Genomic DNA, 27,898 nt, shown 5'->3' on the forward strand with positions numbered 1-27,898 from the left:
CACTTCAGCAGATGAAAAGTACAGCCTGGCTCCAGCTCGGATCTGTGGGGGGACAACCAGGGGCAGAGGGGAGAGGTAGAGCCGCTGCTCAGGGAGACTGTGATGATGTGGGCCGAGGGGGCCGTCCTTGCCTTGAGAGCATCCCTCCGCCCTCAGTAATGCCCGAATGCCTGCCTGCGAAGCTCTCCTTTGACACAGCTCTGCTTCTCAGCATCGGGGAACACCAGCTGGGAGAGAGGCACAGTGGGAAGTGGCGAAATCCATACCTCCGGGCATAAGCACTTATTGAGCACTTGCTGTGTGCCAAGCCCCGAATCAGGTGTTGGGTCTCACCTCTAGCTCTTTACAAGGAAACCAGCTGGGGTTGCCTAAGTTCTCAGGGACCCCAGTTTCTCAACTAGGGAGCTCAAAGATGCAGAAAGAGAGAAAAAAAATTGTTGATATTGCTGGTGGCATTGGGAAATACATGCTGATGACTATAGAGATTTGGAGGGCAATCCTGGGCTAGGATTCCCCATTTTACACCAGAGGAAACTAAGGGACAAAAGCTCATTGGGGAATTTGCTTGAGCTCATGTGGCATGAAAGTAGCAGAGCCAGGATTTGGACCTGAATCTGATGGTCTTTGAAACCCTTAACCATAGCGTTACGCTGCCTCCTGGATTGTAGGGGTTGTTGAGGTTTTTAAGCCAGGAAGGATATCGTGAAAGCAAAAAGTTGAAGAAACATGAATCGGGTGCTAGGTCTGAGGCCAGTTTAGAAGTTAATGCACGGAGGAGGATGCCAGCTCAGGAGCTCAGGTATGAGCAGGTGGGGACCCAGGTTAGGGGACCGATGGGAGAGGAGGAAGGTGAGACCTCCTGGAGAGTCTACTCAGGGAATAAAGGCAGAGTTTATGATGGGGGTGGGTGTTCAGAGCTGGATGCTGCAGGAAGGGCTAGGGAGGAATGGCAGGCTTTGGACATGCTGGATCTGAAGCCCGACAGCAGCCCAGTAGTAGAAAGCACTAGGGCCTTGGGACCTGACCTGGGTTTACACCCTAGCTGTCCTCTTCACTAGCTCTGTGACCACAAACTATTTACTTAACCTCTCTGAGCCTCTGTCTTCTCTCTGGTGAGATGCAGAGCAATGACACCTACTTGGCAGGATACTGAAGATATTAAATAAGGAAAACTATGTAAAGGGACAGACAAGGCTCTTGACATAAGTCAGCATCTGGTTAAAAGTGGTTTGAAACTTGGGGCCCCAGGCCGGTGTCATGTGTTAGTCCCCACTGAGCTGCAGCAGAGATGGTCCTGGATCTGGGAATGGAGGGACTGGTGTCTGACTCTTCATTCATTCGATGAATTTTTATTGCATTCCCACTGTGTGCCGGGCCTTGGGGACATAGCGTGGAGAGGCTGGTGGGAAAACCCAATTATAGCACAAAACAGAGCCCGCTGAGCAGCCTGAGAGCAGGATGTGATCTGTCTGGCTGTGCGTGGTGCCCCAGCTCAGAGCCTGGCACGTAGTAGGTGCGCAGGAAATGTTGAATGGGGTTGTGGAGGCAAAGATGCAGTGGGCCTTCTCTGAGCACATCAACGCTGGTGCAGAGGAGGGTCGGAAAGTCTGAATTTGTAACCACTTTCTGTTCTGGAAACTCCCCAACAGCAGGTGAGGAGTTAAAGAAAAGATGAGAAACTGGGGACCAGGGTTTCAGTTCTCAGCCTCATCACCACATCTTATTCTCTTTTTCTTCCAAATTCCCAGTTGGCTCACCTTTTCCAAATTCTGCTTTGAAAAACGCTGGAAAACGCCCCTGGGGGTGACCATGCGCCATCAGCAGGCTGGGACGGGGCGAGAAGGAAAAGCGGCCACAGGAATAATTGGCATTATGGGGACTTCCCTGGTGGTCCAGCGGTTAAGACTCCACGCTCCCAATGCAGGGGGCCCGGGTTTGATCCCTGGTCAGGGAACTAGATCCCACATGCGTGCTGCAACTAAGGAGCTGGTGAGCCTCAACTAAGGAGCCTGCCTGCCACAACTAAAAGATCCCGCACACGGCTATGAAGATCCAGTGTGCTGCAATTAAGACCTGGTGCAGCCAAATAAGTAAATAAATAAACACATATAAAAAATAATTGGCATTATGGGGCTGCCCTTCAAGGCCACGGTGGGCTTTGACCCTGGGCAGCCCCCTCTGGTCACCCATCAGTGAACAGAGGAAAAGCACTGAACCTCCGAGTTTAAACATGCTGCACGTCCTTCTGACATGCCCCAGGTCACACTGCAGCAGCTTCCCAGCCAACCTCTTCTGGTTTTGTCACATACTTATGTTTATTGGAAGGCTAGTGTTTTCTCTCTGTTTTTTACTCCTTTCATTAAAAAATATGTTCTTACATTACAAAATAAAACTGCCTTCTTTTTTAAAATTTATTTATTTTATTTTATTTATTTTTGGCTGCGTTGGGTCTTCATTGCTGCGCGCGGGCTTCTCATTGCAGTGGCTTCTCTTGTTGCCGAGCGCGGGCTCTAGGTGTGCGGGCTTCAGTAGTTGTGGCACGCGGGCTCAGTAGTCGTGGCACGTGGGCTCAGTAGTTGTGGCTCTCAGGCTCTAGAGTGCAGGCTCAGTAGTTGTGGCGCACGGGCTTAGTTACTTTGCGGCACGTGGGATCTTCCCAGACCAGGGGCTTGAACCCGTGTCCCCTGCATTGGCAGGCGGATTCTTAACCACTGCGCCACCAGGGAAGCCCCCAAACCACCTTCTTGTCATAAGAATCCAAGCAATATATTTATCCCTTTAACGGAAGGCTAGTTTTCTCATTTATTGCTTTTTTCTTGAGTAACTTAAAATGATGTTTACACTTTAAGGTAATATAAGAATGCATGCTTGTAAAAATTTTACAAGCTTGTAAAAAAATTTACAATGCTTGTAAAAAAAAATTTTAACAGTGTAGAAGTGTAAAAGGAAAATAATGGAACTCTGCCTTCACACCTCATCCTACCCCCAGTTCCACCCACCTCCAGGCCTCTGAAATGGCTTTTGTTTTCTAGATCAGGGGACCCTTGGGAATCTCACAGACACATCCCTCAAAGCCATTGCTAAGTTGAGGGGAGGTGGCCCTTTCCAGTGACAGGAACGTGAGTTGAAGATCAGGATTGGACAGTTGGTTCTACCATTGATTTGCTGTGTGGCCCTCAGGAATTCACATAACCTCTTCGAGCCTCCTGCTGTATGACCTCAAGCACCCGCATAGACTCTCTGAGGCTCGGTGACCTCCTTGGTAGGCTACCCAGGAGGAGAATTGGGGTCGGGGCTCTGAAGCCCTGACGTTAGGTGTCCTGCAAACAGCCCAGGTGACTGTGTTGTGTTGTGGTCTTGGCAGGTTGGGGACCAGATTCTGGAGGTGAACGGGCAGAGCTTTCTCAACATCCTGCACGACGAAGCGGTCAGGTTGCTCAAGTCATCCCAGCACCTCATCCTGACGGTGAAGGATGTCGGGAGGCTGCCCCGTGCCCGAACCACCGTGGACAAGACCAAGTGGATTGCCAGCTCCCGGATCGGGGACACCGCCACGAACTCAACAGGGTGTGGCTGCCCTGCTCTCTCGCTCTGAGCCCCAGGACCCCAGGGCCATTTCTGAAAGGCAGTAACAGCCCTTCCCACCTCTTCGCCATGCACCATGCCCTGACCTGTGAAGACTGCGCTGATTCCCAGAGCCTGTGGTCCCAGCCCCGGGGTCCCTTCCGTTTGCCGGGCAGGACCTCGGGCACATCCCTTGTCCCCTCCTGGCCTTGGTTTCCCTTGGAAAGCTGAGCCACAGGACCCGGCTCTCCCGGTCTTTATTTGCCCCCCAGCAAATCACATAACTTACTTTTGGGCCCTCAGTTGCTTTGTCTGAGGAGTGGGAATCACAACCCCAGCCCCCATCCCAGGTGTGTGGATGAGGGTCCCATGCGTCACTTGGGTGAAAGGGCCTTGGGAGTCACAAAGTGAGATACAGTTGCCAGGTGGCTGTGCAGCTGCTAGTAATGTAAAGTGTCACCTTTGGACTTCCATCAGAAGTCTCAGACTGGCTGGTGGCCCCCAAGCCAAACACACCCAGAGCATCTCTTTCTCCCTTCTTCCTCTCTTCCTTTCACCTGCACAGTATTATCATTTTAAAAAATTAGTTACCAACATTTAAAAGGTCATCTGGTTTCCCATGAAAAAAACTGGATTTCTGGCTGCTTCTTGAAAATCAAGGATCCTGGCAGCTTGAGCCCCCGTTTTTTTGTGAAAATAGACTGGAACCAAGCTGCACCTGCGCATTGCACTTCAGCACCTCCAGTTGACCCCATCCCCACCCTCCCTGACGTTGGCCTGACCCTGAGGCCACGAGGCAGTTGCCGTGTAGTCTCTCCTCTCCTTGTTACCTCCCTGGCCCCTGTCGGGTTGGAAACAACTCAGGATGCCACCTTGCATGGTTTTAGAAATGCCATCCACATGGTCAGTCAGGAGGACAGAAGCTGCCCGTCTGTCCAGGGGTTGATATTCCCTTGAGTGGCCCCGGCGAGTGCAGGCCAGAGTTCTCCCAAAGCTCTGCTCGTCCCGCAGCAAAGCAGCCGTTCCCTTCCCCGTGCCTGTTTGAACTGCTCAGACATGAGGCTGAACATGCTTGTCTTTCTTCATAGCTTTCCTGGGGATCTCACAGCAGAGGGGACCAGCAAGGTAGGCTGCTCTCTGTCTGGGTATCTTCAGCTTCTTCACAGCTCCCCATGCGGGGAGCTCTGGGCCTGGCAGGGTGGTCTGAGAGACTCACGGACACGATCTCATTTCATTTGGTCAGCCCGCTGACTGTCCATCCTCCATCCTACACACGTCTGTGAGTGCCACCGGGTTCTGGGTACCGCCCTGGACACCTGGGTTAACGGCACGAACGGAACAGATCAGGTCCCCACCCCGGTGGAGGTTATCCCCAGTGAAGGAGACGCACATCAAAACAAAACAAAACTGCACATGTATCTAATCACAAAAGACTTGCAGTGCCATCCAGGAAAGGTGCTGCGTCTGATGAGAGAGAATGACAGAGACACCTAGTTGACATTGGGGGAGAGGCCAGAGGGAGAGGGCAAAGGCTCTCTGAGGTAGTGACACGGTGTCTGGGCCGTAAACCGAACGAGAAGTGGAGGTTAGTGAGCTCAAAGTCTGGGCAGGAGCAGGAGAGGGATGGCGTAGGCAGGGGCACCGCCTGTGCTAGAGGCCTGAGGCAGGTGCCGCGCTTGGCTTGGCGGTGGGAGGGCCAGGTCACGCCGGACTCGGGGTCGCGTCAGAGGTTTGCCTGCTAACCTAGAACGATAGGTTGCCTCTGAAGGGCTTAAACAGGGGAGCAAGGTGAGGAGATCTGTGTTTTTACAAGGTCCTCTCAGCAGCTCCGTGTAGGTGACAGAGAGAGGCAGAAAAGACAAGGAGGGAGACCGGATGGCGTCTTAGACACAGCTGACGGTGGCAGAGGCAGTGCCGGGAAGGGTGGAGCGTGTGGGTGCAGATCTGAGCGATGTTTTGGAAATAAAATTACTATTATCCCCATACCAAGAAAGATATTTCAACCTAGAGAGTAAAATGGGCACCAAAATAATACCACTGCTCGACTCTGAATGGTCACAAGGCTCTGATGAGATAACATACGTAAACGTGCTACATGAGCCGTGAAAGCACTTGGCAAGTGCACGAGGCCGCGTGCTCTGGGAACATAGCGGTAACATCTGCAGCTTTCCCATGCGGCCCGAGACCTCAGAGGGACCCACCCCATCCCTCGGCAAGGGGGTCGCTGGCTGGGCCTGGCCATTTGCCTCCAGAGCAGCTCCGAATTCCCAGGCCTCTGTCTTGCTGTCTTTCAGCTGGGGTTTTACAAGGGGCCGGCCGGCTCCCAGGTGACCCTGAGCAGCCTGGGGAACCAGACGCGGGTGCTGCTGGAGGCGCAGGCGCGGCACCTGCTGAGCGCGCGGGAGCGTGCCACCATGGCCTACTACCTGGAGGAGTACCGCGGCGGCAGCGTGTCCGTGGACGCCCTCGTCATGGCCCTGTTTGAGCTGCTCAACACCCATGCCAAGGTGACCCGCACCTCCTCGGGCAAGGCGGGGCTGGGGGCGCCTGGCTTCAGCTCTCAGGGTCTCCGCATCCTCCCCTGCCGCCCTCTGTCCCCCACTCCTCTCCTGAGAGCCCACAAAGAGTCAGGCCCAGACTGAACCCCAGGCGGAGGCTGGTGACCGAGACAGACCCTGCCCCGGGGGAGCCCGCAGACTCCTGGGGAAACTGTCAGTTAAGGTCCCCTGTGATTGGGGCCCTAACACAGCGGCTTTCCATGCTGAGTGTACATTCAGAGTCGTCTGGGCTGCTCTTAAAGAGCGATGCTCGAGCCCCACCGCAGGCCGGCTGACCGCACACCTCTGTGGATGGGAGCCGGCCACCAGTAATTTTTACGAGCCCCCCAAGTGACTGTGCCGTGCTGCCCTCTTTGAGAACCCTGCTCTAGTGGAAGTCTGAGGTTCAAAAGCTGCATGGAGGAAGAAGTGATTAAATCCACTGGGAGGTTACATTTGGGAAGACTTAACAGAGGAAATGCAATTTGGAGAGGAGGGGGAAGGGACAGCCAGGGGCTTCCTGTTCAGGGACTTGCAGGCGTATGTGCAGGCTGAGATGCCGGGGAGGAAGTGGTGAGATGGAGGCAGGGGTCAGATGATGCTGGGCCCGGCCTCCAGGCGAAGGCGCTTGGACTTTTCTCCTAGCACAGTGGGGAGCCCCGAGGGTGAAGGAGGGGAGGCCAGGGGCCAGGTTTGCATGCGGGTCATTTGGGGTGGCAGGGGGCCGTCCCACCTGCTGGTGGAGCTCCCCACTGAGTGCCCGCCTTGTCCCTGCCTCCAGTTCTTGCTCCTGTCTGAGGTGAGAGGTACCATCTCCCCGCAAGACCTGGACCGCTTCGACCACCTGGTGCTGAGGCGGGAGATCGAGTCAATGAAGGCACGGCAGCCCCCCAGCCCTGTGGCCGGGGACACCTACTCCATGGTCTCCTGCAGCGACACAGGCTCGTCCACGGGCAGCCACGGCACCTCCACCACTGTCAGCTCAGCCAGGGTGAGCTGCCCCTGCCGCGTCGCTGGCTTGCTGGCCAGCAGGGGCGTTAAGATAACGGCTTTGAGTGAGACCCCTCCAGGTTCGAATCCCGGCACTGGGCGTCTGTGCTGGGATTCGAGCCCTTGCCAGCTCTTGCCTTTCCGAGCCTGTCTTTTCACCTGTGAAAACCTCCTAATGGTTGGGGGCCTGCTGCATGCCAGCAGGTGAACAAGGCAGCTGTGGCCCTGCCTCAGGCGCCCAGAGTCTGGGGGATAGGGTGCAGGCTGGGGGAGAAAGGTGAAAAACACAGGTCATGAGACAAATAGAAAAAATAATGCCAATTCATGCGAGGATGCCACGAGAGACCCCACAGCGCATGCGTGGTCGTGGTCGTGACTGGGATCTTCCCTGAGACACACCCTCCTGATTCTCTGGAGCCCCAAAGCCCAGCCTGACTTTCCCAGACTCGCCAGCCCCTAGAAAAGCATCTGGCCCATCTCATGGTGTGACTCTGCCCCCAGCATGCTCAGAGGCAGATTAACCCCGGGAAGCCTTTGCAAGGAAAGGGCAGAGGAAATGCCTTATTATCCATCATGGGGAACAGCCAGTTATTAAGGTCCGTGCCTTGGGGAGAGCCGGAGCTGGAGTTCGGGAGAGCCGGCTTGGCCCCATCCTCTCCTTTCCCGTCTGTCGGTCATTCAGCACCTCTCTGCTGCGGAAAGGGAGTGGGGAAGTCGAGTTCCTTAAACACCGTTACTCCCAGACACTGAACTGGGAGCTCTTACGGGTGGAATCTCTGTTAGACTGTGTTCGTTGTCCTGTTGGGGGAGCAGGGGGTCTGAGAGTGCAGTGACGTCCACCTGCTGACACAGGTGGTAAGTGGGCACAGGTGAGCTTGCAGCCACCAGGAGACAGCCCTGGAGCATGTGCGCCTTTCCCTTGGGGACTCCAGCTCCCAATATAGCTTTTTTTTTTTTTTTTTTAGCTCTGGGGATCTGAGTTTCTGGGGAAACTTCTACTCCTCTACCTCCTATCCCTACCATCCCAAGTCACCTTCATCCCCCAAGAGTCCTCGTCCTTCCTGGGGCGACCAGGAAGCTGCCACATATTCCTCCTGGCTCTGGACGCAGCTGCAGTGGAGGCGATGTCATGCTTCAGGATGAGCAGATCACTTCTGGGGCAGGGAGGAGGCTGCCTCCTGCCTGGGGCTGCATGTTTGGCTCTGATGTAGCACACAGGTGATGAGCTGGTTTCAGGCTGTGGGGGCCCTGGCCCGAGGGTTTATTTCTCTCTGGGTCCAACTCCACAGAGATTGACGTGATGATGTCCATGAGTTGGCTTCATATCAGTCACTGCTCTAAAACTTGGAGGATTGCCGACTCTAATTCTGGGATGGTCCCTTTAGAATCAGGGATGAGAAATCCAGTGGGTGGGATGGGGTGTGTTCTAACCTGGGAGGCAAGAGGTTTAGGTTAAATCACCTGAGGCCCTGGGTGGCCCTGGCCACGGCAGCCCGAGGCCCTGATGGCAGGCCAGGCTGCAGCACTAAGACGCCTCAGGGTAACTATTATACCCAGGAAGGGCTCTGGGCAGGGGTCCCGGCCCCAGCTCAGCACTGGCCTCCCATGACCCTGTCCCAGCCCGGGGGTCTCTCCTGCACCTGGGGAGCACTGACCCTGGCCATCTGAGCCCCAGCTGTGGCAGTTGACCCTGCCCTGCCGGAGAGACCCTCCCTGTGGATTGGAGCACCCTGGGAAAGGCAGACTTCAGAAAGGCCACGGGATGATTTTGAGCAGGGAGTTCATGGGACAGATGGAAGGGGTCTCCCAGCTTCTGAAGTGGGAATAACCATGAGTCTGAGACCCACTGGATAGCTCGGGCATGTCAGATCAGGGCTAACCAAGACCAGGGCGAGCCCTTGGAGGTGGGTGCTAAGAGAACATCGTACAGGCAGGAGAGGCAACGTGGAAAGGCTGCCTCCATCTGCAGTGGCTCCATCTCCCTCCTCGCGATGGGGCAGCTGGTTGGGAGGAGTAAAGGATGAGTAACATCCCAGACGTGCTGCCCACAGCCCGAGGGCAGAGGAAACCTCTGTTCTTCCTGACCCGTCCCAACCTGGCCGGAAAAACCACCCTGTATCCGGGGCCTTGCAGGCACTTGGTGGCTTCTGGAAAGCACTGGGCTGAGGACCTGCCACTGCCCCTCCAAACTTCATCCCCCCTGGGTGCTCTCCACACGCACAGCCCAGGGCTCCAGTTTGCAGACGCTGAGCTTCTCTGCCACCATGGGGCCTGGGCCTCCCTGAAATCTGGGTCTTCTCTGATCGAGGCTTCTGAACAGGGTCCTCCTTCAGCTCTGCCTTTCAGTTGCAGGTGTGACCTTGGACAAGTCACTTCCCTTTGCTTAGCCTCAGTTTTCCCATCTGCCAAGTGGGAATAATGACCCTAGCCTCAACTGCTAGAGACCCCCAGGATTGCCTCCAGGGGCATGACCATCTCCTGAAGACCCTTTTTAAGGACACGTGTCATTTCTGCAGAGCAGTGAGGAACCCCTGGTTTCCTTCAAGGAGGCAGTTAGAACGAGGCCATGCTGATGGTAGCAGTGGGGTTTCCTCACCCCTTCTTTATTCTTGCCCACAGCATCCCAAGTAAAGAAAAAAGGGACTTGGAGAATCTCTTTGCTTATTTTGCCTTTTTGTGTGTGTGGGGAGGGGTGTCTGGGAAGGGGGTTTGCTGTGCCCACTCCATCCCTAATATTTATTTGATGTATTTTTCTTTTTGCCTTTTGCCCACCCTTCCTCCCCAGGAGCGGCTGCTGTGGCTTATAGACCTGATGGAGGTACCGTCCTTCCTGCCAAGGGGGGCTGTGGGAGTGCCTTAGCTGGGGCAGAGGCAGGGGGCTGTGGCCCTTCCCCCCACCTCCTTACACCCGCACCCAGCCCTGGTGGGGAGCTGGGCTTCTTCGGGGTGCTCACTCTCTCTCCTGTTTGCCAGTTCATCAGGTTTTTCAGGCTCTGGAGTGAGAATGCCCTCTGTTCAAATCCCAGCTCTGCCACTTCCTTGCTGTGTGACCTCAAGAAGTAGTTTCACCTCTCTGAGCTCAGTTTTATAAAGTGAGGATGATAATTTCTGTGCCATGGAGCTGTTGAGAGACCTCTCGGCCTTCACATATGCCACACAATCTGTCTGTCTGGAGTGTTCTCCTTCCCACGTCACATGGCCTGGCTAGCTCCTGTGTGTGCTTCAGCCCTTAGCTCACATGCCACCTCTTCCAAGCAGACTTCCCTGATCCTCTCAAGGAGGGTGACTTTGAGCCTGTGGCTCCTTCAGCCCCTTGGGCTTCTTGCTGTTATGGCTCTTGTGTCATTATATTCCAATAATTTGTACAAGACTGGCTGGTTACCCGCCTTGACTGTGGGCTGCTTGAGGGCAACAGCTGTGTCTGGAGTTACCATCAAATCCCTAGTGCTCAGCATAGAGCCTGGTCCATATTAATAATTTGGGCCTTTTTAATAGTGGCTGGCATTTGTCAGGCATCTCCATGACACTATGATAATGCTTTCCAACTGTATCTTCCTTGACCCGCCCCGTGACTAGGTGTGGCAAGTACTGCTATGATCCTCATTTTACGGAGAAGAAAACTGAGGCTTAGAGAGAAGTGACTTTTTCAAGATTGCTCAGCTAGTGAACAGTGGAATGTGGATTCAAACCCAGGCCTGCTTACCTCTGAGCTGGTGCTGTTAACACTGCAGTCTGATTGTGATTCTTCCCTGAAGCAGCTCACCAGATGCTTGCTAGGCATTATCTATCTATCTATCTATCTATCTATCTATCTATCTATCTATCATCTCCTCTCTCCCTCTTTCTCTTCCTTCTGTTACCAAATATCAATTGAGTGATTGCTATGTGCTATATCCAGTTCTAGGTGCTGGGAATACAGTGATGAAAGAACTACAAAGAAATTCTTTCCATTATGGAATTTAGGGTAGAGCAGGAATGACAGACTAAACCACATAAATAACTGAAATGCACGGTATGTTACGTGGTAAAAAGTGCTAAGGAGAAAAATGAAACAGGAAAGGGGACTTGGGGAGGGGGTGGCATGGTCAGGAAGTGACACCTGCGGTAAGATCTGAAAAAGGTGAGGAAGATGGTCCTGCCCACAGCTGGGGAAGAGTGTTTCCAGCAGAGGGAACAGCAAATGTAAAGGCCCTAAGGTGGGAGCAGGTCTGGAGTGTCTGAGCAAAGTCCGGAAGCCATGAGGCTGGAGCAGTCAGCAAGGGGAAGGGCAGTGATGGATTATGTGCTGAGGACTTTGACTTCGCGTCTGAGTGAGATGGGAGCCGTTGGCAGGTTAGAGCAGGGGCTGCCATGATCTGACTTAGTTCACCAGGATGCCGCTGATTGTTGAGAACAGATGGGGATGGGTTTGAACCAAGAACAGGTTCATTCCCAGGAAGGGCCCGGGGAGGTCGTGCAGCCTGAGCTGCTAAGAGATGTGATGACGGGCTCTGCAGCCGCCAGCTCTTCCTGCTGCCTGGTCAGCCCTGGCCTCAGTGTCTCCTGGGAACACCCTCCCTCCCCCACAGCAGGTCTCAGACTGGACACCCCATGCTGCCTGCATGCAGAGCCAAGGACAGAAACCTCCTCCTGGAAGCCCCTCTATGCAGGAATGTAGGGCACCAGGCCCATCCAGGGAGTCAGGAGCCCACACCCTTCCTCCTCTCTGCCCCCACCACGCAGTGCACCCTCAGGAAAGCCCCTCACTCACCGTCAGCCTCAGTCTCCCCATCTGTACAATTGCAGGCAGACCCCCAAGTCTCCTCCAACTCTGAGAGTCCTCTTGTCAGGAGATTCTGGAAAATATTCCAGGGGAGGCACGGCAAGGAATGGCAGCCCTGTGTTCCCACCACTTATCTGTGTATTTGAACAAGGGCTGCATCATTCCTCCTGAGAGAGAGCTTAAAATAATATTAATTCATTTGCTGCTAAGTGCCAGGCACTGGTCTGCAACACCACCATGTATTAGTGAGCTTTTGCTGCAGGGATGCTGAGTAACAAACATGCCCCACAATCTGGATGGACAACAACCGAAAACATTTCTTGCTCATGGCCAAAATCCCTTCCCTCGTGGAGCACGCGTGCTTTTCACATCTCCATTAAAATGTCCGCCATGTTGCTTTAACCTCTGCCTGAGTGTCTTCCCCAGGACACAGGGGAAGCTGGTGGGGTCAGACAGGGACCTCATTTTTCTCCTGTCTGTGTCCCCACTGCCAGCCCAGGGCTTGGCACAGAGCAGAGTTCAAGGAAATGTGAAGCAGAAACCGAAATGAAACCTCATTCCCTGGCCACCCAGGATCATCTTCTAACGTTCCAGCCTCCTGAACAGTTACCTCCCACATTGTAGGAAAATGTCCTCTGCTCTGGCGTTCAGACGGGCAGGCGGGCAGGCGGCTGGCTCTCGTGACCCACATGCCGCAGACGGATGCCCCAGCTGGAGCCGGTTCCCGTTTAACCCCAATTCCCTGGATCGCGCTGCACGGTTATCAATCCCAGGCTAAACGTGGCTCATTCTGCAGCCATTTTCCCTCAAACCAGACACAATCGATCAAAGGAAATCAGATGCAGCCTTCCCCCTTCAACAAATTGTGTTTATTTTCCATTTGTCTAATAGAGAGTCAGCCCTGGGAATTTTTGGCTGCCTCCAAACGGTATCATTCCCCTCCCATAAAGATGTCGGCCAGGAGAGCTGCGTGAAAGAAGAAAGGCCGGCCCGACATTTCTTGAATTCCTCATCTGGTGTGAGCAGGCCTGTGGGGGAGGGGCTTAAGTGCACAAGCTCTGGAATCCCACACACCAGGGCTGGCTCTCCCAACTAGTAGCCGTGTCACCTTGGGCGGGCGACTTAAGCTTTGGGAGCCTCAGTTTTCTGCATCTGTACAGTGGGCTGATAAGGCCGCCCATCTACAGGTTGTTGTGGAGATGGAGAGTAGGGGTGGACTTACAGGTGTGGACTATATAGGAGCCGATTCTGTTGGCACTCTAAAGGCTGGCAGAGGGCACTGCAGAGGAAAAGGGGCTGAAAGGCCAAAGCCAGCCTTGTACCTATGGAGCAGATGCTATTGAGGTCGGGGTGGCAGTGGAGCTTGCCCTGGCCTTACCCACAGCCCTCTTCCTCCTGGATTTGAGAGGTTCTGCACTCTAGGCCTCTCATGTACCTGGAAAGGGGCTCCCCAGGCTTGCTAAAGGGTGCTGGAGGTGGGGCCCCTGCCTCTAAAGGCCGTTGCCGTCTCCCCTGCAGTAAGGTGAGAAGGGGGTGCAGGGCGTGGCTGTCAGCACTTGGCAGTGTCAGCCTCCTCCCCATGGCCTCCTTGCCTTTCCTCTTCATCCGGGGCCAAAGGAGGGCGGAGGCGCTCAGGCCTGTGTCAGACGCCTACAGCTGCAGAGACCCCTGACTGTCAAGGCAGCTCTTTCCAGAAACAGGGAGCAAATGATGAGAGGTACACATCCCACCTGCTGCATGTGCCTCTGGTCCAGCCCGGGTGAGTTTAGGAGTCCTCTTCTGGGCAAGTTCTTCCCTAGCGGGGGAGCAGGAAGGAGCCCATCTATTTACTCAGTCATTCTGCCGCTCCTTGTTTATGTGGCAAGCATTCGCTCAGCACCTCCCGCATGCAGGCTCTGAGCGGGGCACTGGTAGCCGGGAACAAGAGACAACAGCGCCCACCCTCACGAAGCTTAGCAAGGGCAGTGAGGACGGCAGCCTCGAATCAAATCATCTCCATAATTCACACTTTGATAAGTGGGTCGGAGGGTGGTGCGAGAGCATAGAACCATAGTTTCACTGGAGGCATTAGTGACCCTCAGGATGGCTGCAGCTTCGCCTCAGCCGGTGTCTGAAATAAGGACCATTCCTCCCAGTGCTTTGAGGAGCATTCTCCTCCCTGTGTGGGGACTTGCGAGTGCTGGAAGCTGTTTCCACCAAATAGAACCAAGTCCGTGGAGGTCAGAGCCTGCTGGAACATGACCAGCCCCTGCTCCCCTCAGAGCCCAGGTTTGCCCAGCTATAACCTAGGAGAGCTGGACTAAACACTGACGTAGGACTGTAGGGTGGGGGGGCTTCACCTTTTCTGTGCTGCGGACCCTCCTGGCAAGCTGGCAAAGCCCTGGGACCCGTTCTCAGGATAACAGTTTTAAATGTTTAAAACGAAAACACACAGGATTACAAAGGAAACAAATCAGATGATGAAATGCCTTTTTCAAATATGGAAACAAATGGTAAAACGTGTGCTTCTTTATCATCACGCCCAGTAACAAGGCCTGACAGCAGGTCGGTAACAGCTGTAATTGTCAGGCCGTGATGAGCATAAATGGGACTTTGCAGTCTCCGCCACGTGCTACGAAAGATCCGTGACCGTGTCAGAGGCGCTGCTGATTCTGCTGGGCTGTGTTGCCTCCGTTCATAAGGGAAGAAGATGCTACATTTCGGTTAGAGGTTAATGAAAATAAAAGATGCAGGGTTCTCCCCCAGCCAGGTTCACCGGCTTCTGCCTCCCTCCTGGAGCCCTGCTTTCCAATGCCTGTCCTGCGGGCTCTCCTGTCCCTGACCTGGAGATTCTGGGTCACCCTCTCTGTCCACTGAATGACGTCCTCTTCTTAAGACCATTGGGAGGGAGATGCATGGAGGCAGAAGGAAGCACGGGCTGTGCTGGGACCAGGCAGTAACACCTGCCTCTCGGGAGGGCTTTGTGCACCATCTTCCCGGGGGCTTTTCTGCTTCTGTGGTTTGGTGGCCAAACGTGGTAGCAGGAGTGGACAAGCTGCTAAAAGGCCCAGTGCCAGTTCCCATGGCCTCAGCCTCGCCAGCGGGTGCAGGTTCCAGCCCTCTGTGTTGAGGATTGTTTCTCTCGCTGTCCTATCCTTTGCCCTCCCCTCCAGCTTCCAGACTTCCACCCGAGCCCGGGCTCGGAGAGGCCGGGACAGCATGATCTGTCTCCACCAGCACGGCCATCACCCCAGGGTCTAGCCACTTGATCCTTTTGGACCCCCAGACCTGTCCCCTTCACTCTGGGCAGCCCCCTGCCCCCCAGGAACACCAGGACTTTCTGGCTCTACCGGCTGCGACAAGCTCCTCTTCCCCAGCTCTGGAGAGGGTACCTCTTGCTGTTCTCTCAATCCCTTCCTCTTTCTCCCCTTGCTCTCCTCTTCTTGGTCTTTTCTCCCCAGGCTTCTCCCTTCTCTTTTTCCCTCTTATTCTCCTCCCTCTCTAGTTTCTGTCTCTCCCGCTGTCCTCTACCTCTCAGCAGCCTCCACTGCCGACCTTCCAGAAGCCTTTATGACTCTGTGCCTCAGTTTGCCCATTGACAGAAAGGGGAGGGCACTCGCAGCCTCAGGCCGTTGGTGCATTCTGGGGTGGAGGTGGAGGGAGCCTGTAGTCCAGACATCAGAGTAAAGAAGCAAGAAGAATGAAGAGCTGAAAATAGCACCTTTATGTAAGAGCCCTCCCATTGTAATGAGAGGGTGGGGGCAGAGGAACCCCGGAACTGGGCTGTAGAGAGGGGAGGGGAGAGAGAGGAGGGGAGAGAAAGGAGAGAAAGAGGGGAGGGGAGGGCCTCATTTTGCTGAGGTGGCACCCGGGCCACGCACGGGCCTCCCTTTCCAGGATCACGAGTCCATCTGGTAGAGGCAAGCACAGGTGATTGCCCCTATGATTTCATTTCATTTTCTCCCCACAGTTCCCTCAAACCAGACCCTGGGGTATCTGAGCCCTGACTGGGCAAACTCAGATGAAAAGGAGTTCTCTTTGAAAGGAAGGGGATTTTCTGAGCCGCCACAGATTTGAGGAGGAAGGAGACGGGGGAGCAAGGGCAGCAGGTCTTGAGGGCATCCTGGCTCTCATGGGAAGTAGTCTGGATAACAGACTCAGACCTTGAATAGGGTTCAGCTTCCTGCTCCGTCCTTGCTGTGTGACCTTGGGCAGGTGGCCTCCCCTCTCTGAGCCTCAGTCACCTCAGCTGTAGAATTGATGAAGGGTCCCACCCAGCAGGATTAATTGAGCCGCCAGGTTTACACCCTTAGCTAGTCTCTGGCCTCAGTGGGTGTGGGAGGAGGGCAGCCCAAGCAGCTGGGGCTGAGGGGAGTGGGGAGGAGGCCAGGACGCACGGGCTCCTTCGTGAGCTCCGACCTTGATCCTCCTCTCGAAGGCTGTTCCAGAAGCATTTCTGCTGACGCATCCCCCGGGTTCTTAGCCTGCTGTCTGCAGCTATTTCAGATGCACAAGGAACATGGCTCGGGGACTCGGGGCTCCTGAGCGTCTGGATTCAGCAGATGGAGTCTGGCAGGGCGGGGCTCCAGCCCGTCTGCCGTTTGCTCCACTTCAGGCCTTCCTCCCAGGGCCGGATGTCTGTCCCCGATCCACCCTCACCCTCCCACGTCTCCATCCCTCCCTCCATCTTGGCTCCAGGATGCCACTGACAGCAGGGAATGACTGAGGCCAGGGGCCAGCGATGGCTGCTTTCTCTCTTGTTTCAGAGAGGGTCCTCCTGGGGCCCTTTGACGGGCTTTGGGGTCACCCTGACATGGGTTAGAAAACTGATCTGCTGTAGAATGGCCCTGTGGCCTTGGACAAGTCACTGCCTTCTCTGAGCTTAAGTGTAAAAGACGTGAGCGGGGACAGTCGGAGTGCCTGCCTTGCAGGGTCGTTGGGAGAATCAATGAGACCATGTAAGGAAAACATCCAGCAGGGGTCTGGCCTGCAGTAGGCCCTCCACAGTTTGGAGTTCTCCGATGTCCTTCTCTCTGAGAGAAAGTCACGCCCTCGCCGTAGCGCTCGGCAAAACATGCCTGAGTTGCCAGGATCGGGACCCTTCCTTGCCCCCTCCCACGGGCCCTATTACAACACCAGCCCCATCAGTGATCCCGAACGAGAGTCTGTGGGCAGCTCCTTCATGCCTGGCCCTCTGCTGGGTGTTGGGGACACAGTGGCCTGCTCACCTTCTACCCCCATGAGCTTTCCTCGTAAGTCAAGGCTGCCTGATCAATGCTTGTTGATCAACTAAATGAATATTCAAAGCTCCTGATGCGCCAGAACAGGACAGAATCCAGGGCTTCTGTCTGGCCGCGGGCTGCCGTGTAAGCCCCCAGGGAGCCCACAAGGTGAATTTGGGGGCAGCTGGCAGTGGCTACATTTGAGGTGATGGGGGCCCCTCTTCGGTGTAGGCACCTTCCAGGTCCATGACCCCCTTGGGGCCTCCTGCTGAGGCCAAGGCAGTAACTGCCGAGTCTTGGGAAGTCACTGCACGTAACCTGCCTCGCCATTCACCTTCATCCTAGGTGGCCTGTGTCGCCCAGCTGGACCGTTTCCTGGGAGCACTGGACTCATTACGCTTTTGGAGGAGGGGGGCGGTATGTGAAAGGATTACTGTTTCTTTCCGGAGCGCTGTCGGAGCGCTGCCATGGGCCAGGGCCATGGTTCCCAGGGCAGATTTGCAAGATTCCAGGCTTCTGATAAGCTCCCCTCTTATACTGCGCCAGGCTCTGTTCTGAGCATCTCTCAGGTGTTAATGCGTCAACTCCATGAGGGAGGAACTGCCGTTTACCCATGTTAAAGATGAGGAAACTGCGGCACAGAGCAGTTCAGTGGTTTGCCCAGCGTCACTCACCTGTGAGTAGCAGAGCTGGGTGCGACCTCCGAAAAGCCAGAACCACTAATCAGTGTGTGAAAGAGCAGCCTCCCCTCCTCAAGGATCCCCCCATCCTTGCATCACCAAAGCTGTCGGGGCGTCTTCCCATGAGGTGGTGCGCGGGAGACAGTGCTGGAGAGAGCGGGAGAGGTCAGGAAGCTGAGGTTTGCACGTAAGCCTCAGCTTTGTTGATAAAACAAGGCAGTTGTCCTGGCCTGACGTTGCCCCAGAGGCTTCACAGGACCAGATGAGGAGCCCTGGCTGAGAAAGGCTCAGGGCCGGGTGGGCGGGGCATCTTGTAGGTTGGTGGATTCCCATGGCTGAACACGTGCCCTGTGCCCACCCAGAATGTTCAAGGCTTCAGGAGGCTCATTTGAGATGGGGGTCAGTGTGGAGTGACTTGGTAGCCTCTGCCCTAGGGGTGTGGGGTCAGGGGGCTCCTCCCACCCACCTGCCGCCTTCACCCTCATTCAATCCACCGTTACTGCTCTCCGTGACCTACCGTAGCCACCTTGCTCAATTCTTTGCCTGCTCGGGCCTCCTCCCTGTGACAGCCAGGGTCACTGATTAATTCATTCACCCACTGATTCATTTGCGGATTAATTAATTTGCTTAGTAAATATTTACCAAGCAGCCACTATCCTGAACACTGAGGATAGAGTAGGGACTAGGTAGCCACAAGTCCTGCCTTTGAGGAGTTATCCTAGGGGGGAGACAGACAATAAGCAAATCAATAGTATCCGATCAGGTGGTGATAAATCTTACACAGAAAAACGAAGCAGGGTCAAGGGTTAGACAGAGGTGGTATGGGGGGGTTGGAGAGGGGCGCTGTTTGAAAACAGGGCTGGTCAGGGAAGGCCTCACTAAGGTCAGAACTAAATAAAGTGAGAAGGTGAGCCAGGAGTGTAGTGCAGGCAGAGCAGTGAGTGCAAAGGCCCTGAGGCAGGAACCATCCCATCCTGTTGGAAGAGTAGCAAGAAAGGGCCCAGTCACCAGGCACAGTGAAGGCAGAGTTTGGAATTTCCTCTGCGTAAAATGGAAAGACCCTGGAGGGATTATGAGCTGGGGAGAGACACTGTCTGATTTACCTTTCAAGATTACATCCTGGCTGCTGGGTGAAGACTGATCAGTGCAAAGGAGGAAAATAAAGCAGGGCAGGGGTGGGGGTTGTGATTTTAGGTGGGGTTGTCAGCCTGGACCTTCTTGAGGAGGTGATATTTGAGTAAGGTCTTGAAGGAGGTGAGCAAACAGATCACGCCTTGTGGGTAGTCCTGGGGAAGCATGTTCCAGACAGAAGGAACAGCCAGTGTAAAATGTAAAGGCCCTGACATGCCTGCATGGCTCTAGCGTGGCTGGAGAGGAAGTGAGCAAAGGGGATCTTCTTAGGAGGCAAACCTGACCACATCTCCATGGTGACCCACTGCCCTCAGGCTTAGGTCTAAGCAGCCCTTAACTCATGTGGAACCACCCGAAGATTCTCGAGCATCCTCTATCCTTCCTGCTTAATGCACATCCCTCCGTCTGAAACACCCATCATTCCTTCCTTTGCCCAGCTTTAAGCCGTGCTCGCTCCTTCAGGAAGCCTTCCCGGATGACCCCTCCTCACCCTGTGCAATCTCCTCCTTGCTTATTTGCATCCACCCCACTCTCTCTAAGCTATTGAAGGCAGGGGCGGTGTCTCACGTCCTCTGTGTCCCCAGGCCCTCGGTCTGGAGCACTGAGACTGCTCAGTATCGGTCGCTGAACTTGAGAGTTGAGCCGGGTGATGGTCGTGGAGGCTCCTTGCCATCCTGGGCCCGGTGAGGTGGAGAGAAGTGGCTCTGCTGAGGCCTCAGGAGCCCAGCTTAGAGAGGAGCACTGCTGGGCGTCCCGGGGTAGCTGGAGATGGAAACTCAGTGTCACCTGAGGGAGCGTTAAGCTTCTGGTGAGGCAGGAAAGGAAGAAATGAGCATCTTTGCAAAATAAGCTCCATTGAAACCGTAACCCTCTCCCCCTTCCCCCACAGCACAAAACCATTAAAAGAGAGAGAGACTCTCCCCATCCGCCTCTCATCTGCATCTTGCCACTTTCACACCTCCCTGGGATCCTGACGGGAGCAGTGGAGAGAGAACCCTTGGGTTTTGGAGGCGTTGAGAGTGTTGAGCACAGGCTGAGCTACAGGAAATCCCAGTCGAGGCCAGAGTCACGCCACAGCATCCGCTCGTAGTTCAGGAGAGGCTTGGAAAATCTCCAAGAAACAGACATCCTTGAAATTGATTTCCAAATGAAATCGACATTAATTTTAATGTGTAAAGTAAATTCCCAGGGAGTGGGGCAGGTCAGGAGAAACTTAAACCACAGCACAAAGGTGTCTCAGGGCACGTAGGTTTGGTGTCCTAGAGAGCCAAGTGGTTTTTCCCTCTCAGTTTGTATTTGCTCACATGGCTTTCTTCTCTGTTCTAGAACACTCTGGACCTGGAGGAGACTGGGGAGGCCGTCCAGGGCAATATGAACACCCTCTCAGACGTTTCCCTGGTAAGACCCTCTCTGGCCCTTTCATTGTGTTTTGCCCTCCCGGGTCTGCCTGAGACCCTGGGGGCTGGCTCCCTGGTGAGAGCCACAGGGAGGAGACAGAGGCCCTCGGCTGTGAGCTCTCAGCTAGTTCCGGGGGTTTTAGGCAGGGCTGTCAGGCTGTTTGACTATTTACCGAGTTGGTGTTAACTTTTGATGCGTTATCTGAACGTTGTCATAGCAAGTACTGAAGCATGAAGTGTGTGGCGAGAACTCCTCAAGGAGGCCCTGTGATTGCACTGGAAAAGGGAGTTAAACGTGACCTCATGCCCACACGCGCGCATCAGCAGTCTGGGTAGCGTTGCCTTGTGATCTGACCCACATAACTCTTGAATGTCCTGGGCTTTGGAACCAGACTGCCTGGGTTCAAATCCCACCCTCTGCCACTGACTGTGTGACTTTGGGCAAGTTTCTTAACTTCTCTGTGCCTCGGTTTTCCTATCTGTAAAAATGGGGGTAATAATAGTGTACTACCCCATAAGTTTGTGGCAAGGAGTAAATTAATTAAACTAAGTAAAGAATTTGGAACAGTGCCCACAAGGCCATCAGAGCTGTGCTAGTTTGGGATGCTGGCATAGGGAGGGGGGCATAGTGATGCCGGGATCTGCCACTCACCAAGCGCCTGCCGGGTCACAGGCCCCTTGCTAATGCATTACGCACTCTGCTCCTCACCCCCGCCACGACTCTGCTGGGTAGGTGCAGTTTTCCCCATTGCCCAGAGGTGCACTCAGAGAGGTGCTGTGTCTTGCCCAGGGCCACACAGCACCCCAGCCCATGTCTGTCCACCTTCTACCCACTCTCTCCCATCAGTCCTGTCACACCTCCTGTCTCCAGAAGCTATGATAATCCCTTAAAAAGAAAAGCCAAAGAAAGGCCTTTTTTGTTTTCCATCTCTGCATCCTGCGTCTAATTAAGTCCCGTGCCCTGTGACAAGCCCTGGCTAATGCCAAGAACTTCAGTTCCCAAAGGTAATGATGCCATCCCCAGAGACTCCCGCCAAGATCCCGATGCTTATCAGCTGCTGAGACGCAGGGAGAAGTTTTCCACTCGGGTGTTGCATTATTCAGAGCAGCGTGGCCAAGAGCTGATAGAGCAGGGACGGAATTGCAGCCAGGGCCTGGTGCACTGGGGCGCTCAGGTCTCCCCGCTAACAGGCACGATGGGCTCTGACTCCTACTCCTGTTGGGTCTTTTGGCAGGATGATGTCAAGTCCACCTCCAAGGGACTGCCTAGCTACAAGCCACCGCCTCCCCCATCACCTTTGCCCCAAGGCCACGACCACCTGATCACCCAGACGAGGAAGCCGGGCAGAGAGGACCTCCAGCCGCCTTCCTCCGTGTCTTCCCACGCGGGCATCGTCTTCTCTGCTCCGCGGAACCGCAGCCCGCCGGCGGGCACCTCCCCCACCCCAGAGGCCTCCTCAGCACAGGACTCGCCCTCCTCCCCCATCTACGCCTCCATCTCCCCGGCCAACCCCGGCTCCAAGAGGCCGCTGGACGCCCATCTGGCCCTGGTCAACCAGCACCCCATTGGCCCCTTCCCGCGGGTCCAGTCACCCCCGCACCTGAAAAGCCCCCCTGCAGAGGCCACGCTGGCGGGGGGCAGCCTTCCACCACCCTCCCCCTCCGGCCACCCAGACCAGACGGGCACGAACCAGCACTTTGTCATGGTGGAGGTGCACCGCCCAGACAGCGAGCCCGACGTGAATGAAGTGAGGGCGCTGCCCCAGACACGCAGTGAGTACCGCAGGCCCTGGCGGGCTGGGCTCAGGGTGCTGCTGTGTCATCTTAGGGGCTCCCTGTCCCCCTACGTTGACCTGCCCATCAGCACAGCCAAGGTGGGACCAGATGCTCACCCAGTGAGGGGCCTTCGAGCCCAGGCCTGCCCCCTCAGGGTCAGGGGGGCCAGGGAACAGGGTCCCGAGCCCAAGCCCACACTGAGGGGCTTCGGAGGCAGAGGCGGGAATGTGAGTCCCCGCTCTGCCATTACTGGCTGTGTGACTGTGGACCGGCTGCCATGCTTTCCCATCGGGGACTGGAGATAACAGGGACAGTCCTGCCAGGTGGCTGTGAGGGTCGGGCTCCTCCTCCAGGGGCCCCAGACCTGGTCATCCTGCGCTCACCTACAAGTCTCCCCAAGAAGACTGAGCCTGTGCAGGGCAGGGGTGGCTTCTGTGATCTCTGTCCCCCAGTGCCAGGCACAGAGCAGGTGCTGGGGGACAGGTGGGCATTGAAATTGCAGTCTCTGGACCCCTGGAGGTCTCCTGACCTGGGGCTGCAGGGTCAGAGTGCGGGCTCGACCTTCCAGACACCTGGGAGGCCAGCCCAAGGCCGCATGCCCTGAGCTTCCAGAGGTTGTCCAGCTGGGGAGGTGGCAGGAATGGCAGAGCTGGCTTTCCACTCGGTAGGGCTGAGCCCTCCGCAGGCCCTGGACCCCCCTCCCTCCTATTAGTGAGTTGGGTACGTTTTGTTGGATTCTGCTGCCATCTTGTGGCGAAGGTGATGCACGGGGCAGCCTTGGCCAGGGAAGGTGGCCAGCCAGGTCAGGGGACGTTTACTGAGCACCTGCTGTATGCGAGCAGCGGGCAGACTAGGATGCAGAATGCGGGGTCCCTGCATTCAGTAGCTCACTGACGGAAGGCAGCTAAGGGAAGAGCAGGCAGGATGCGGTGAGAGAAACCTGAGCTATCATAGATGGATCACTCTAGACCTGGCACTGAGCCGGACACACATGATAATAAAGCTAACAGGTGTACAGCACTCTCTGTGTGCTAGAAACACTGTTCTAGGGACCCTGCCGATATTAGTAACTCATCTAATCCTCCCAACAGCTCTGTGAGGCTGGACTGTTATTATCCCCATTTTACAGATGAAGAAACTGAGACACAGAATGTCATTGTGGAGCCAGGCAATCTAGCTGCTTCACCCAACACATCGTGTCTGTTAGTCTTTATGATAACCCCGTGGGATAGGCATCGCTGCTCCTGGGTTAGAACAAGAACATGGAGGCTCAGAGAGGCTGTGTAACTCGCCCAGGATTGCACAGCTGGTCAGAGAGGATTCAAACCCCACCTGCCAGACTCCAGAGTGTCTCAATCTCGGGGGCCAAGCCGTCACACACATAGTGAAGCGGCTTCGGTTTGACTGTTAAACCAGAGGGCGTGTGCCCATCACTCAGCTCAGGCCAGGTGGGGTCAGCAGGGGCACAGACCAAGCATGGCAGACCTTCCTTTTTTTTTCCCGAGAAGCCTGGAATTTAATTTTTGTGTGAAATCTCCTAATTCGAATGTGATGGCCTTTCATTAAAAATTGACAACACTGTGAGAGTTAAAAGAAACAAAACAAAATAAAGCAGAACAAAGCCCGTATCTGTGGGCTGGGTTTGCCTCCTAAGCTCTGTTTTAATCATTATGCCGGGGGCAGTCAAAGCGGACGTCCTGGAAGTGGTGGCCTTGGGGCCAGGCCTAGTTGGAAGCGCAGGTCTCAGTAGGTGGGAGGGTGGCAGGGAGTCTCTGCCCAGAGAATCCCCAGCCTTCCAGCCTGCCGCTCAGCTCCTCCAGGAAGCCCTCACCAGCCCCAGCTGTAAACCATGCCTGTTCTCCTGTCCCCACTCCCAGCAGCCTCCACACTCTCCCAGCTCTCGGACAGCGGGCAGACCCTGAGCGAGGACAGTGGCGTGGACGCCGGCGAGGCAGAAGCCAGCGCCCCGGGCCGAGGCAGACAGGTGGTGTCCACCAAGAGCAGGAGTAGCAAGGAGACGCCTCGGAACGAGAGGACCACCGAGGGGGCCGCCAAACCGGTGAGCGAGGAGCTGGGGGTGCAGAGGGGGAGGGGGAGGCCGGCCCCAGGTGAAGAACAGGACGTCCTGAGCAGGGTTCAACTTGATTAGTAACCACAGGGGAGGTAGTGAGCCCCCCGTCACTGGAGGGGGGATGTGGGTGTCTGGAAAGACCGCTGCATTCAGAGTCTGAAGGCCCTCCCTTGGCCACTGACACAGACGAGCCAAGTGCTCAAGGTGGGTCTCAAGGATCTTCAAGCTCAGTTCTGACACGATGTGGTGGCGAGGCAGTCAGACTGCGTTCAGGTCCTGGGGTCACCCCCAGGCAGCCTTGGGCCCGCCCCTTAAGCTCCCGAGCCTCAGAATTAGAGAGCTGAGAACCCCAAGTGCTGTGCTTAGCGCTAGCACACTGCAGGCTCCCGACACGGGGCTGGAGTCTGCACCCTGCTGACCCAGAGGCCTCTCACGGCTGGTGCAGCCCCCAGGCCAGGCCTGTCCACCCAGGAGGCCTGTCACTGGTTTCCTTTCTCACACCTTCAGCCCGGACTCCTGGAGCCCACCTCCACCCTGGTCCGTGTGAAGAAAAGTGCAGCCACCCTGGGCATCGCCATCGAGGGTGGCGCCAACACCCGCCAGCCCCTGCCTAGGATCGTCACGATTCAGGTACGTCCCCACGGACCTGCCTGACCGCGTCTCCCTACCCCTGAAGGTCCCCCTCTCAGCATCCCAGGGGTTTGCCATGCCCAGAGATGCCCCAGCACCCAAGGGCAGACCCAGGCTCATACCGCCTTTGCTCTCGCTGAGCCACAGTTTTCCTAATCAGGGCAGCGGACACCAGATTGTGGCTACCTGGTTGGCGGTGGCAGGCCTACCCTGGTGGGTGGTCAAGGCCAGGCTGGCCTAGCCCTCAGGCACCCCATGTGCTCATGCCCTGTGTCTCACTCCTGCAGCGAGGCGGCTCAGCCCACAACTGCGGGCAGCTCAAGGTGGGCCACGTGATCCTGGAAGTGAACGGGGTGACGCTTCGGGGCAAGGAGCATCGCGAGGCCGCGCGCATCATCGCAGAGGCCTTCAAGAGCAAGGAGCGCGACTACATCGACTTCCTGGTCACCGAGTTCAATGTGATGCTCTAGGGGCCAAGGCCCGGGGGCCTCCCACCGCTGCCCAGCCCCTGGCCCTGGTCCTTCCTCCCTCCTGGCACTACTGAGCTCCTTCAGGGGCCGGGGCTGCATGGCCAGGGTAGCAGGAAGACATCCCTCCACTCCTTCCTGGCCCACTGGACCAGAACCGGGAAAAAACAGCTGGGCAAAGCAAACAGAAGGTCAGGTCGGGGTCTGGTGCAATGCCCAGTACACAGTAAGCCCTCAGTATAAGCATGAGACCTCAGGAAGGGAAGAAACTAAGGGGAAGGGCAGAGCGCCTGTGTCTTCATCTGAGGCCTCCCAGGGCCTGGAACTCTGGGTTGCGTGGAGGCCCTGCTGCTCCCCGGCCAGCTAGGACCTGGCCCATCCCCAGATGCCCGAGCTTTTGTCTGGAGTGAAGTGACGTGAGAATCCGTAGACACAGCCCCCAGCCAGGGCGGCATCTTGCAGGACCTTCAGTGCCACAAATAAGTATCGAGCACCCCCCATTCACACCCCGTTCCTCCTAGCTCCTCATTCTCCATAGTATTTATTATTTATTTCCATCCCACACCCCTGGGTACCCCGGGATCCCAGCTTCCCACCACACCCCTAGCCTATCCCAGAGGCCTTGCAGGTGACCAGCGTCGTCAGTGTATTTATATACAGAGCTTATGACTTTAATTTTTCAATAAAGAGATCTGAACAAGATTAGGACCCAGCGTGCTATGTGGCCTGCCTGTGTGGCTGGCGTTTTGAGTGCTTGACGTGGAGGGGGGATGGTAGGACAGATGGAGTCACCCAGAGTATCACATTTTCCCTGCCCCCCCCCCGGCTCAATCTGGGTCACACAGCGGGGACGCAGGGGCACTGGAGCCACAGCCACAGCTTCGGAACACCGTCCTTGAAGGTGATTTACAGGTATTTTTAGCTCAAAACGCACAGGTATATGTAGTTGTTCAACTGTAACGCTGTACCCCTGAAACTTACATAGTAATATCTTAAGCGCACATTTATGTTATGAGGCAGAACGCACCATGTGCATGAATGTTTTAAAACACAGAGAGGTGGCCTATCTCAGAGCGGGTCCCAGAAACTGACTATGAGATGAGGATGTGTGTGCAGGTGATTCATTGAGGAAGTGTGGTGGAGAGTCCAGTATAGCAATGGGGGAATCAGAAGGGAAGGAAAGGAAGCCAAGCAGGATGTGATTACAGGCAAAGTCCTGGGAGGACAGTGGCAGCCTGATCCCACGGGGGACCCTGGAGTGTAAGCTTGGCCTCGAGTTGTCCCCACTCAGGGCAAGGGGACAGGGCTTTCAAGTTGTCAGTCTTTGGACAAGGTCTGGGGGGAGAGGGGGGAGGCGGTGAATTCCCAATCACTTCTACCTGTGCAGACCACGCTGGTCCAGGAGCCAAGGGCAGCGGGTGTTAGAAGCAAAAACCCATGGAGGGAGCGGGGAGGGGAGGGGGCCAAAAAATGGTCTGCTACACAGCCCCGCTGCCAGCCCCAGTGCCCATTTCCTTCACCCCAGTCTTTCTGTGGCGCAAGAACACTTTGAGAAGCCCTGCTTGGTCCAGCCCTGTGTCCAGGGGTCTGCCAGAAGTGGGCTGGGGGCAGTCGATTCCCCAGACTTGTACCACATCTGGCTCTTAGCTGCTCCTGTCCCCTCCCCAGCTTAAGGAGACCACCTGAGGCCAGAGCCCTGGATTCCGCTGGACCTCTAAAGCAGCCAGTCTCCCCCAAAGCCCCAGCCCCTCCCGTGGGACTCTGTATGCTCCTCTCCAGCCCTAGTACCCCTGCAGGGAATAACCCTCATCTGGCTGCAAGAGGGCTTTGTCAGGCCCCAGATCTCCTGGCATCAGACTCCAACTCCTGTGCGGTCACGGGCCAGTGATTTCACCTTTCTAAACCCTAGTTCCCAATGTAGAAAATGGGTGTGGTTGGCTGAGTAATGGCTCCCAGAGATATCCAGATTCCTGTTGCGTGTGAGTGTTACCTAGATGGCAAAGGGAGATGTGATCAAGGCATTTAGACGGGGAGGTTATCCTGGATTATCTGGGTGGGCCCGATGTAATCACAAGGGTCCTTATCAGAGGGAGATTTGGCACAGCAGAGGAAAAGGTGTTGTGATGATGGAAGCAGAGGTTGGAGGGATGCAGTTCAAAGATGGAGGAAGGGACCATGAGCCCAGGCATACAGGTGGCCATTTACAAAGAAGCTGAAGAAGGCAAGGACATGGATTCTCCCCGAGCCTGCGGATGGAACCTGCCCTGCCAACACCTCGACTTGAGCAAGGTGAAACTGATTTGGGGCTTCAGACCTCTCTGTAAGAACAAATTAGTGTTGTTTTAAACCATGAACTGGTGGCAATCTGTTACAGTAGCCACAGGAAATAAATACAATGGGGATACTGCTACTTGCTTCTGGTGGAGGCTGGGATGCTGTGTGTGGGCCCAGACTCCAGGCTTGGAGTCAGCCCCCGGGAGACGATTGCAGTTGGGATGCTGGTGAACAAAGGAGCCATCTGACCTTATAAACACCACAGCTTTTCCAGGCCCAAGTCCTTGTGCATCTGTTCTGAATCAAGAGGTTTTCGTCTATTACTGACTTGCTGTGTGAATTTCAGGCCAGTTACTGGCCTGCCCTATGAACTCGTGACTTCAGGTGTCTTATACCAGCCATCTCCCCACTCCACCCA

At 55.5% G+C, this 27,898-nt stretch overlaps 1 protein-coding gene across 5 annotated transcripts in view; it reads left to right on the forward strand.

The window, feature by feature from the left end:
- Window positions 1-25,908, forward strand: part of WHRN (whirlin) — an 87,763-nt gene extending 61,855 nt beyond the window's left edge. For 2 of the 5 annotated variants that reach the window (XM_060153323.1, XM_060153328.1), the window contains 10 exons: window positions 3,365-3,567; window positions 4,653-4,689; window positions 5,859-6,071; window positions 6,883-7,092; window positions 9,877-9,909; window positions 20,192-20,263; window positions 21,498-22,035; window positions 23,916-24,097; window positions 24,617-24,739; window positions 25,027-25,908. In XM_060153323.1, coding sequence (XP_060009306.1) covers window positions 3,365-3,567; window positions 4,653-4,689; window positions 5,859-6,071; window positions 6,883-7,092; window positions 9,877-9,909; window positions 20,192-20,263; window positions 21,498-22,035; window positions 23,916-24,097; window positions 24,617-24,739; window positions 25,027-25,209 — 1,794 coding nt within the window. In that variant the 3' untranslated portion in view covers window positions 25,210-25,908. The remainder of the gene's footprint in view (window positions 1-3,364; window positions 3,568-4,652; window positions 4,690-5,858; window positions 6,072-6,882; window positions 7,093-9,876; window positions 9,910-20,191; window positions 20,264-21,497; window positions 22,036-23,915; window positions 24,098-24,616; window positions 24,740-25,026) is intronic. The other 3 variants (XM_060153324.1, XM_060153326.1, XM_060153327.1) reach the window with 3 other exon arrangements.
- Window positions 25,909-27,898: the final 1,990 nt, after the last annotated feature.

The sequence above is a fragment of the Lagenorhynchus albirostris genome, chromosome 7, assembly GCF_949774975.1.
Source record: "Lagenorhynchus albirostris chromosome 7, mLagAlb1.1, whole genome shotgun sequence".
Taxonomy (NCBI): domain Eukaryota; kingdom Metazoa; phylum Chordata; class Mammalia; order Artiodactyla; family Delphinidae; genus Lagenorhynchus; species Lagenorhynchus albirostris.